Source organism: Capra hircus, chromosome 4 (assembly GCF_001704415.2).
Source record: "Capra hircus breed San Clemente chromosome 4, ASM170441v1, whole genome shotgun sequence".
Taxonomy (NCBI): domain Eukaryota; kingdom Metazoa; phylum Chordata; class Mammalia; order Artiodactyla; family Bovidae; genus Capra; species Capra hircus.
In genome coordinates this window covers 59650713-59662320 of record NC_030811.1, presented here as the reverse complement: position 1 = coordinate 59662320, position 11608 = coordinate 59650713, and the positions used below count along the sequence as shown (strand labels likewise).

Below are 11608 nucleotides of genomic sequence, written 5' to 3'. Positions count from 1 at the left end.
CCACTGGGAAGAATAGGGTTCCATCTTCCAAAAGCTCATAATGCAAGGTAATCAAATATATTCAATTGAGACAGAAAAATATTCACATATGTTTATGTATAGTACACATGGTAGACAGTTGCCTCCCAATAACTCTCTTTCTCCTTTGCTTATAACTCTGGATTTTCACTGAGCATGTTGCCATCAGAATAAAGACCACCTGCCCCAGATTCCTTAAGCTAGGAGGGGTTATATGACTGTATTTCTCAGCATCCCTGGTAGCCATGTGTGGCCAATGAGATGTATGCAAAAGTGTTGGGGAGATTTAGAAAGAAGCTCTTTATAAAGAAAGGTGTAAGCTTCACTAGCCTTCTGCTTTCTTCTATTGCTGCTCTGGAACATAGACATGATGGCTGGAGCTCTAGCAGCCATATCTGGTCTAAAATTTTCTGCCCTATTAATTCTAGGATAGTCGAACAGAAAATTAGAAGCCTGGGTGCTTGAAGACACAATGGGACAACCCCAACAGCCCTAAACTGCCCATTCTGAACTTCTTTTATCTAAAAAAGAAAAAAAAAAAAAGAATGAATGAATGTGCTTCAAGCTTATTTCACCTGTTTATTTTATTCTGTTTTGTGCATTCGAATTCTACTTTACACTTTGCAGATCTAGGTAAAACTAGTTTAAGCCCATATTCCCCCCAGTCTATAGAATATGGGAGTCTAAAGCATATGATACTATCTATAACATGAGGAAGTCCAAAGCCCTCCCCAAGATACCCGTGAATCCCTGAGTGTATAAACTCCTGGTCCCTCTGCCTCTGGACCTGTTACTACCCGTGCCTTCTTTGCTCTGCCCAGCTCTGATCCCAACATGAAACTCATTTCCTCATTGATTTCCACAAGAATCCATTCAGAATCTGGGCAAAGCATCATCTCTCACATGGTACAGCAAACAACTTCCTCTTCATATCACAACTTCCTATTAGCTCAGGGTTTTTTGTCACCCCCATGTCCCAGCACTTCTCTGTTGGCTCTTCAGTCAGCAAGACCCCAGTATCTCATCTGATTCTGCTTCTGCATTCTCTGCTCCTATTTCCTTCCTTTTACATCGTGTCCAAATTCTACTGCCTCACTGATGAAAAGCAACTCACGTGCCACAGTTCCTTTTCCCAAACTTACTGTCAGCTGACCGGCAGACAAAAGAAGTTTGTTTAAAAGAATTCACTCTCCTTAGAAAGCAGTTGTAGTTATAAATGGCATACCTCTGCCAACAAGTGTGAATGTTTATCTCTAAAAGTCTTAAGAATGTCAGAGTGCAGGAATGAGGGATACGATTAATGGGGAGCGGGAAAGAAGTGCTGGAGTACAGAACTCATTGTGTGTCTGGGTCACAGTGTTGCTGCCATTGCTACATTGTTAACACATTGAGGATCACTGGCTTATTTTCTGGTGGGTGTCTTTTCCTGCTGGAAGTTACAAGTGTACCTCTTGGGGTGATTTTCCACATTCTCTCTTATCACATGGTTATTTGCTATAATACATCTGCAAGTTTCTCTCCCTCCACTGATAATACCCATGGCTGGCCACTCCTCTAGTGTGTTCTGAATATCTACTTTGTATCTACTTAAGTACATTACTAAAATGGACAGCCCTTTAAAGGTTCTGAGAAAATATACAAAGTAAAACATGTTAATATTCCTATACTGGAGAAGGATAGTGTTAATTCATTGTTAGTTTTAAATGTATCTCAGACTTTATTTGGGGGAGCTCCAAGATGGTGATTGCAGCCATGAAATTAAAAGAGCTTACTCCTTGGAAGGAAGTTATGACCAACCTAGATAACATATTCAAAAGCAGAGATATTACTTTGCCAACAAAGGTCCATCTAGTCAAGGTTATGGGTTTTCCAGTCGTGTACGGATGTGAGAGTTGAACTGTGAAGAAAGCTGAGTGCCAAAGAATTGATGCTTATGAATTGTGGTGTTGGAAAAGACTCTTGAGAGTTCTTTGGACTGCAAGGAGATCCAACCAGTCCATTCTAAAGGAGATCAATCCTGGGTGTTCTTTGGAAGGACTGATGCTAAAGCTGAATCTCCAATACTTTGGCAACCTCATGCAAAGAGTTGACTCATTTGAAAAGACCCTGATGCTGGGAGGGATTGGGGACAGGAGGAGAAGGGGATGACAGAGGATGAGATGACTGGATGGCATCACGGACTCGATGGACGTGAATCTGAGTGAACTCTGGGAGTTGGTGATGGACAGGGAGGCCTGGCGTGCTGCGATTCATGGAGTCGCAAAGAGTCGGACACGACTAAGCGACTGAACTGAACTGAACTGAAACTGTGCCTCCCTGTCCATCCAGCCATCTCATCCTCTGTTGTCCCCTTCTCCTCCTGCCCCCAATCCCTCCCAGCATCAGAGTCTTCTCCAATGAGTCAACTCTTCGCATGAGGTGGCCAAAGTACTGGAGTTTCAGCTTTATCATCAGTCCTTCCAAAGAAATCCCAGGGCTGATCTCCTTCAGAATGGACTGGTTGGATCTCCTTGCAGTCCAAAGGACTCTCAAGAGTCTTCTCCAACACCACAGTTCAAAATCATCAATTCTTCACCACTCAGCTTTCTTCACAGTCCAACTCTCACATCTATACCTTACTACTGGAAAAAACCATAGCCTTGACTAGATGGACCTTAGTCAGCAAAGTAATGTCTCCGCTTTTGAATATGTTATCTAGGTTGGTCATAACTTTTCTTCCAAGGAGTAAGCGTCCTTTAATTTCACAGCTGCAATCACCATCTGCAGTGATTTTGGAGCCCCCCAAAATAAAGTCTGACACTGTTTCCACTGTTTCCCCATCTATTTTCCATGAAGTGATGGGACCAGATGCCATGATCTTCATTTTCTGAATGCTGAGCTTTAAGCCAACTTTTTCACTCTCCACTTTCACTTTCATCAAGAGGCTTTTTAGTTCCTCTTCACTTTCTGCCATAAGGGTGGTGTGATCTGCATATCTGAGGTTATTGATATTTCTCCCGGTAATCTTGATTCCAGCTTGTGTTTCTTCCAGTCCAGCGTTTCTCATGATGTACTCTGCATAGAAGTTAAATAAACAGGGTGACAATATACAGCCTTGATGTACTCCCTTTCCTATTTGGAACCAGTCTGTTGTTCCATGTCCAGTTCTAACTGTTGCTTTCTGACTTGTATACAGATTTCTCAAGAGGCAGGTCAGGTGGTCTGGTATTCCCATCTCTTTCAGAATTTTCCACAGTTTATTGTGATCCTCACAGTCAAAGGCTTTGGCATTGTCAGTAAAGCAGAAATAGATGTTTTTCTGGAACTCTCTTGCTTTTTTGATGATCCAGTGGATGTTGGCAATTTGATCTCTGGTTCCTCTGCCTTTTCTAAAACCAGCTTGAACATTTGGACATTCACAGTTCACGTACTGATGAAGCATGGCTTGGAGAATTTTGAGCATTACTTTACTAGCATGTGAGATGAGTGCAATTGTGCGGTAGTTTGAGCATTCTTTGACATTGCCTTTCTTTGGGATTGGAGTGAAAACTGACCTTTTCCAGTCCTGTGGCCACTGCTGAGTTTTCCAAATTTGCTGGCATATTGAGTGCAGCACTTTCACAGCATCCTCTTTCAGGATTTGAAACAGCTCAACTGGAATTCCATCACCTCCACTAGCTTTGTTCGTAGTGATGCTTTCTAAGGCCCACTTGACTTCACATTCCAAGATGTCTGGCTCTAGGTGAGTGATCACACCATCATGATTATCCAGGTCATGAAGATATTTTTTGTACACTTCTTCTGTGTATTCTTGCCCCCTCTTCTTAATATCTTCTGCTTCTGTTAGGTCCAGACCATTTCTGTCCTTTACTGAGCCCATCTTTGCATGAAATGTTCCCTTGGTATCTCTAATTTTCTTGAAGAGATCTCTAGTCTTTCCCATTTTGTTGTTTTCTTCTATTTCTTTGCATTAATCGCTGAAGAAGGCATTCTTATCTCTTCTTGCTATTCTTGGGAACTCTGCATTCAGATGCTTGTATCTTTCCTTTTCTCCTTTGCTTTTCACTTCTCTTCTTTTCACAGCTATTTGTAAGGCCTCCCCAGACAGCCATTTTGCTTTTTTGCATTTCTTTTCCATGGGGATGGTCTTGATCCCTGTCTCCTGTACAATGTCACAAACCTCATTTCATAGTTCATCAGGCACTCTATCTATCAGATCTAGGCCCTTAAATCTATTTCTCACTTCCACTGTATAATCATAAGGGATTTGATTTAGGTCATACCTGAATGGTCTAGCGGTTTTCCCTACTTTCTTCAATTTAAGTCTGAATTTGGCAATAAGGAGTTCATGATCTGAGCCACAGTCAGCTCCTGGTCTTATTTTTGCTGACTGTATAGAGCTTTTCCATCTTTGGCTGCAAAGAATATAAACAATCTGATTTTGGTGTTGGCCATCCAGTGATGTCCATGTGTAGAGTCTTCTCTTGTGTTGTTGGAAGAGGGTGTTTGCTATGATCAGTGCATTTTCTTGGCAAAACTCTATTAGTCTTTGCTCTGCTTCATTCCACATTCCAAGGCCAAATTTGCCTGTTACTCCAGGTGTTTCTTGACTTCCTACTTTTGCATTCCAGTCCCCTATAATGAAAAGGACATCTTTTTGGGGTGTTATTTCTAAAAGGTCTTGTAGGTCTTCATAGCACCATTCATCTTCAGCTTCTTCAGCGTTACTGGTTGGGGCATAGACTTGGATTACTGTGATATTGAACTGTTTGCCTTGGAGATAAACAGAGATCATTCTGTCGTTTTTGAGACTGCATCCAAGTACTGCATTTCAGACTCTTTTGTTGACCATGATGGCTACTAATTTCCCTATAATATTTGGCATCATATAACCCATTCTATAGTTAAATAAGCTGATACTCAGAGAGGTGGATCAGCTTGCCCAAGAACATACAGTAAGTGCTGAAACCATGATGAAGATGAAAGCTCACCTGATCCTAAGCCCAGAATGCTTTTTTACAATAATTTTATTTACTTAATCATTTTTGGCTGTGCTGGGTCTTCATTGCTCTCCGGGTTTTCTCTCGGTGCAGCGAGTGGGGACTACTGTCTAGCTGCAGTACTTCTCATTGCTGTGGCTTTTCTTGGTGAGGAGCACAGGCTTTAGGGCACGTGGACTTTAGTAGTTGCAACTCCTGGGCTCTTGAACACAGGCTCAATAGTTGTGGCACACGGGCTTAGTTTCTCTGCACATGCGGGATCGTTCTGGATCAGGAATGTCTCCCGCATTGATGGGTGGATTCTTTACCACTGAGTCACCAGGGAACCACGCCCCCCCCACCCCCCACTCCCCGCCCCGAATGCTTTTAATCAGCTGGCATGCACCCTTGTCATGGATTAATTTAGGATTTCCGTAGCAGGGAACAGAAGAGACTGAATGAAGGTAGAATAAATAAACTCTGACTGCGGAGGAGGGGCCAGCAAAGGATCTGGGCTTGGTTTGAACAGAGGGTCACCGCAGAGAATCCTGGGAAGCCAGAAGCATGGAGACGGATCCTTGGCATCGAGAAGAGGAGAAAGTCAAAGAGAAGAGGCGCTTTTGAGAGAGCACCAGATTTTACAGTATCTCCTGTCACCCAGGTCAGTTTTGTTTTGGGCTTTTGTTTTTGTTTTTCTGATTAAGGAACTTGCTGTGAATGAGGTGATTGAGGCCAGTTCTGTTTGAAAACTAATCAGGAAGCATATTCAAATAGAACAAGCCACAGCAAACCACTGGTGTTACATTCAAGAATTTATAAATCCTCAGCCTTCTGCCAGCAGGACAGACTGTGATTCGAATCCAAACTCTTCTGGTGAAGTAAGTAACAAAGTGCTTCAAGGAAGAAATCTCATTTTCTAAAAAAAAAGATTTTGAGAAAATCAGAATTGGGGCCTCTGACAGCAGGGGGTCCTCAGGGGATGTTATACAGGGTCCAACAAGGGTTTTTTTGTGAGAAACAACGCCATAGGTCCAGGGCCTTTCAGCAAGTTGTGCAGAGATGCTAGGCCACGTGCTCTCAGGGCCCAGTGAGACAGCCAGGGGAGAGGAGACCAGGCAGTCTGAGAGAGTCTGTGCAAACGGTAGGGCCCACCGCCTCCACCCCAACTTCCACCTCCACCTGGGCAGCTGGAGGCAGGGTTTGTTTAGCGGTGTATGGGCACATGCACTCCCTTCAAGATCAATGAGCAAGTCATTTCCTGATTTCTGTGTCCCTCTTTTGACCCTGCCAACTAAGAATTCACCCTTCAAGCATGAAAATCACCTCTATTTAGGGGAAACCGACTATATGCTGACATTCCGCTACAGCTGAGGAATTTCAGCCCTGGAAATGGCAAAGGACTGTCTCCACGCTGCACAACTAAGCCCAGGATTCCCAGTATAGCCCGCCCTGCCTGAAGCCGAAGCATCCAGTCTGCCTCAGGACCACGATTCCAGGAGTGCTTGTGGGTGAAACTACCTGAGTTTGTGCACACATGACCATGGGTCTAAAACTTGCCCACTGTCTTAACACAGAAATTTCCCTCACCCTGAGGTGGCCCAGTCTGGCTCACAACTATATACCTAAACTAGGAGACCCTCAAGAGGTCCAGTTTGTTATTGTTGTTGTTTAGTCACTAAGTAGTGTCCAACTCTTTGCAACCCCATGGACTGTGGCACTCCAGGCTCCTCTGCCCATGGGATTTTGCAGGCAAGAATACTGGAACTGGTTGCCATTTCCTCGTCCAGGGGATCTTCCCAACCCAGGGATCAAACCTGTGTCTCCTGCATTGTAGGCAGATTCTTTCCTGCTGAATTACCAGATAAGCCGCAGCAGGCCCAGAGCCTGTGCCAGTGGCTCTTTCTGAACCTATGCAAAGATTCCTCACCCACCTATTGTTAGCAAACTACCCTCTGTGTTCCTGGAGGGCTGTCCTGCACACAGACAGTGTTCAATAAGTGCAGCCTTTAATAAATGCAGGCAGTATCATTTTCTTTCTTGGCCTGCAACTACTGTGAATGTCTTACAATAATTCTCTTGAAATCTGGCCTCGGGTGCAGATTTCCTCATACTCCTGCTGGGATAGCAGTAACCAAAGCTTTGTTTTACCAAACACTTCTTGCAGGGCACACTGCTTTATAGCGTGAATCCATTGTCTATTTTAGTCCTTCCTGGAATCCTGAGAAATATTATTATCCCAACATGAATGAGGAAACCAAAGTTTAGAAAGTTTCCACCTCTGGTCTAATACTTGACCTAGAAATGAACATCAGACAGGATAGCTGAACAAGTATCTTTTTGTCTTTGCAGGCAGTACTAGTAATAACTCTATGATTCTGCCTCCTCAGGAATTCTCTAGAATTTCCCTAGGTCCTGACAGGTCTGGTGGTCCTGGTGACCTCTAGAGCTTCCCTTGGCCACAGGGTCAGGGAACTTGCAAACCAGCAGATCAGCCTCAAAGGAAGTCAAGGGCCCATGATGAGCAAGACATTTTCGGTAGTCATTGACCCAGCCAGTGCTGGGGACTTAAGGAGGGAAATACTCTGGTGTTTGTCACAGATTCAGAGATTTGACAAATTGGCATTTGTTAAACTGATGCTTACACAAGGAATCTTCAAACCATAAAAATTGGTATCTCCTACATCCTAGAAAGAATACAACTCTAAAATTCTACCTGCTACTTAAAATGTTACTCCTTAAGTAAAAGCAGGGGGAGGAGGAGAAGAAATCTTTACCAATTTTGATTTCTAGTAAATGTTACTAGAAATATTATATTTAATTAAATAGTTAAAACAATTAAATAATTTTTAATATTTTTATGTATTTGGCTGCTCCCGGTCTTAGTCACTGCATGCAGAATCCCAGTTGCAACATATGGGATCTAATTCCCTGACCAAGGATAGAACCCTGGCCCCCTGCCCTGGGATTGTGGAATCTCAGCCACTGGACCGCCAGGGAAGTCCCTTGATAGCTTTTAGAATATTTTATAAGGTTTATAACAAGCTTTCTTCAGAGCCTAAACAAGGAGAATGTTAATTGCTTGATCCCTAGGCCCATCAGATTGTGGCCCTTTGCCCCAGTCTTCTTATCTTATTGGATAAGAAACAGCTTGTGACTTTGCTCTATCCTATTTTAGAACAAAGCATTTAGATTATATGTCTTTATCTACAGTCTGGTTGAGTTTTCAGTTAGGTGGTTTTTTTGTCTCATAAAAATAGCATTCAGTTCTCATCTTTAAAGTAGAAAACCAGTCTCTCAAAAATGAATGAATCATTCTCAGGTGAGGGATCTGAACATACTTTGAAATTCTTCAGAAAAGAGATGTATCATACACAAGCAAAAATGAATTGATTAATTTCAGCTCATTTTTTTAAAATTAGATTGAAATCCACCAGTGCCAAGTGCCCCATGACTATCTCATTGTTCATTTTCTGAACACCAATGAAAGGCCCTGGGAAAACTTGAGCCTTGAAGGAATAATCCAACATCTCCAAAGGAAAGTGACTACTTGACCAGAACATCCTTTAACCACCAAAGGAGCCCAATCTCACCATATAAAACAGTTTAAAGCAAAACAATATAACTTCTGAATATAACAGATGGTAATTTCTACAGTCTTAACACTGCTATCAAATTGCTAAAGTGCTGTGTGTTTGTGGTTGAGGTTTTCTTCTTCAGTTTTACTTTTAGTTTAGCTTTGTTTTGCAAGAAAGAAAGAGGAAGAGCTGCCTAACCAGGCCACAGGATGATTCTGGGAGGCTTCAAGGTTCCTAGGGTTCACCGCCACTGACTTCAGCCAGCAAGTGCAAAAGCACTTTTGGCTGCCTCAGCTGCAACCTGCGGCAGTTTTTCCTTCAGTTTGCAGCTTAGAAGAATTGTGCACCAGGGGCTCCTCCAGCTCTTCCCAGACCCAAGCCGTGTGGCTTCCTCTCTGGGTTCTGCGTAGTGAAAAGTGTGCATGTGAGTGTGGTGTGTGTGTGTTAGAGGACAGAAGAGAATTGGAGAGAGACTAATCCGTTCTTGGGCCTCAAATCCAGCATCCCTCAGCCTGCAGCTTCTGTTGCCAGCCTGAAGTCTCCTGATATAATAGCTCCGAGATGAAGTCTCATCGGAAAATCCTTATGGCTCTTCCTCTGCTTTTTCTCCTGACCCTTCACACCCTGGCCTCTTCAGGCTATGGCAACTGGTCTGACACCAGACACTCCAGTGCCTGCATAGGTAAGTAATTATTCTGTGCATCTTTTTAAAAAACAAACTCAACTTTTTTTTTTTTTTCCCTTTGGAGAAGGAAACCCACTCCAGTGTTCTTGCCTGGAGAATCCCAGGGACGGGGGAGCCTGGTGGGCTGCCGTCTCTGGGGTTGCACAGAGTCGGACACGACTGAAGCTACTTAGCAGCAACTGTTTTTACTTCTTATTTACTTCTTTTTCAATATATAACTTTATTTATTTATCTTTGGCTGCACTGGGTCTTCATTGCTGTGCTCAGACTTTCTCCAGTTGCAGTCAGTGGGGGCTACTCTGTAGTTGTGATGTTCTGGCTTCTCATTGCGGTGGCTTCCCTTGTTGCAGAGCATTGGCTCCTCAGGTTCAGTAGTTGAGGAGTGCTTGCTTAGTCGCCATGAGACATGTGGAATCTTCCTGAACCAGGTATCACATCCATGTCCCCCGCCTTAACAGGCGGATTCTTAACCACTGAACCACCAGGGAAGTCCTATTCTGTGTATTTTTAATGTGAACATCATAGGGTCAAATTTTTGGCTTTCATAGGAAACCACCTATTTAATGGCGTCCATGGCCAAAAGAATCCAGTTAACGTATCAATAACCTCACTAGCAGAGAAAAATTTTGAGTCTTAAGGTAAGCATTCACTCTGTATGCAAATATGTGTGTATAGAAGTGTGCTATATAGTTGCTAGCTTGAATTAAAAGTGACCCACCTCATTGGTGATTGAAATCTTTTCCCCCTGGATGGCAACTATAAGAGCCTGAAATTCTCAGCTGCCTTTCAGGACAACAGGCAGCATTACATATCAGAAAGAAGGTAGACTTTGACCTTTGAACTGCCGCCACCCCCTCCTCCTCTTGCTCCATCCTGTACAATCTGAAACTTTGAGCAACTTATTTAACACTTCCATTCCTCTGTGTTACCCACTTCATGGGGATGCTGTGAGAATTGAGATCATACATGTAAATGTATGGTGTTTGCACACAGTAAGGATTCAGCAATCTTAGTTTTGTTCTTTCTGTCAGTGAGTCCAGAGTTGGCAATAAACAGTCACCTGAAAACATTGAACACTGACTGAGATATGGCTCTTTCACTTAACTTTTATTGAGGTATTTTATTTCCAAGTTGTTGTTTGGTATTTTTCTTTGTTTGTTTGTTGTTGTTGTTATTGTTTTGGAGAGGAGTAAAAGTAGGGTAAGACCTTTGATATTCACATCACACCTGGAGATTCCCAACAGGCTTTCACAGGGTCAGTCCCTGGAGCCAAAGTCTGAGTAGTAATTATTCAATGAGCAGATCCCAAAATTAAATCCTGGCTTAAGAAGCCAGGAAAAGAACTCGAGGGATAAGTATAGTGGCCATCTCTTACAAATGAAAAGTTTGGATGAATTATTTCTGGAGACTGTAGAGAAAATATCTGATTCAGTCCTATTTCCTGAAAAAAAATCATGATTTCCGGTCATTATATACGGTAAAGAACACATCCCTGGTCTCAAAGTCTTCTTTTAAATTAAAACCTTAAGGCCCAGATTCCATGAGAGTCTATTCTCCACAGGCCTCGAAGCAGAGATCTGTGGCCCCATTGGAAACATGCCTAGGAGGTTGTCCCACTCAATATTTGGTTCCATCCAATAATTATTTACCACCATCTATTTTCTCAAAACAAATACCTCAAGGTTATAAAACAGAAATGCTCTTGAGAAAGGCTTAAGTGAAATCAGTTTTATTTCTAGGATGGTTGAACTGAGATACTTGGTCTTCCACTTCCATAAAGTAGACAGAATACACTCATTTCCTTTCCTTCTCCATTCCCAATGAGGCATAGAGAGTTAGCAAGAGGTGTTGAGGGGATCCTAGGATGTGGTTGTTTTGATTATATATTACTGCAAAACAAATTTTAAAATAACCATTTTGTCATACCACAATTTTGTGGGTCAAGTGTGAGCCTTCAGCAGTTGTGGTGGTGGGAGGTATCTCCTGAAAGGGGACCTGGGGATGCCCTTAGTCACTGGCCAAATGTGGAAGTGTCCTGGGAAGCAGCAAAGTAAGCTCACTCCACTCCCAGCTGGTGGTAAGAGGGAGAGCCTCTTGGAGAGGGTGGGAATAAAGGAGGAGTTGCCAGTTGGACTTCTGCTAATCTCAACAACTTTCAGATGAAAAAGCAAGACTACGTACCATCCAACTCATTGGCTCCCATAATCCAGAGTTTCCACATAAGAGGTCAGCCCACACAGAGAGGGATTATCCTTCTGGCTGTCAATCTAACTTCCTGGAAGGGAGAATCTGGGCTAAGTCTTTAGGTCAGTGAATAAGAGGCAGGTGGGAGTGAAGAGAGCTCACAGTGCAGATGTGGCTGCCAGTTTCGT

The 11608-nt window shown here is 43.0% G+C and overlaps 1 protein-coding gene across 1 annotated transcript in view; it reads left to right on the top strand.

Annotated features, from left to right (window-relative positions):
* Nucleotides 5527–11608, top strand: part of AOAH (acyloxyacyl hydrolase) — a 198423-nt gene continuing 192341 nt past the window's right edge. Inside the window, exons 1-2 of the mRNA XM_018047156.1 lie at nucleotides 5527–5637; nucleotides 9053–9233. Coding sequence (XP_017902645.1) covers nucleotides 9113–9233 — 121 coding nt within the window. The 5' untranslated portion in view covers nucleotides 5527–5637; nucleotides 9053–9112. The remainder of the gene's footprint in view (nucleotides 5638–9052; nucleotides 9234–11608) is intronic.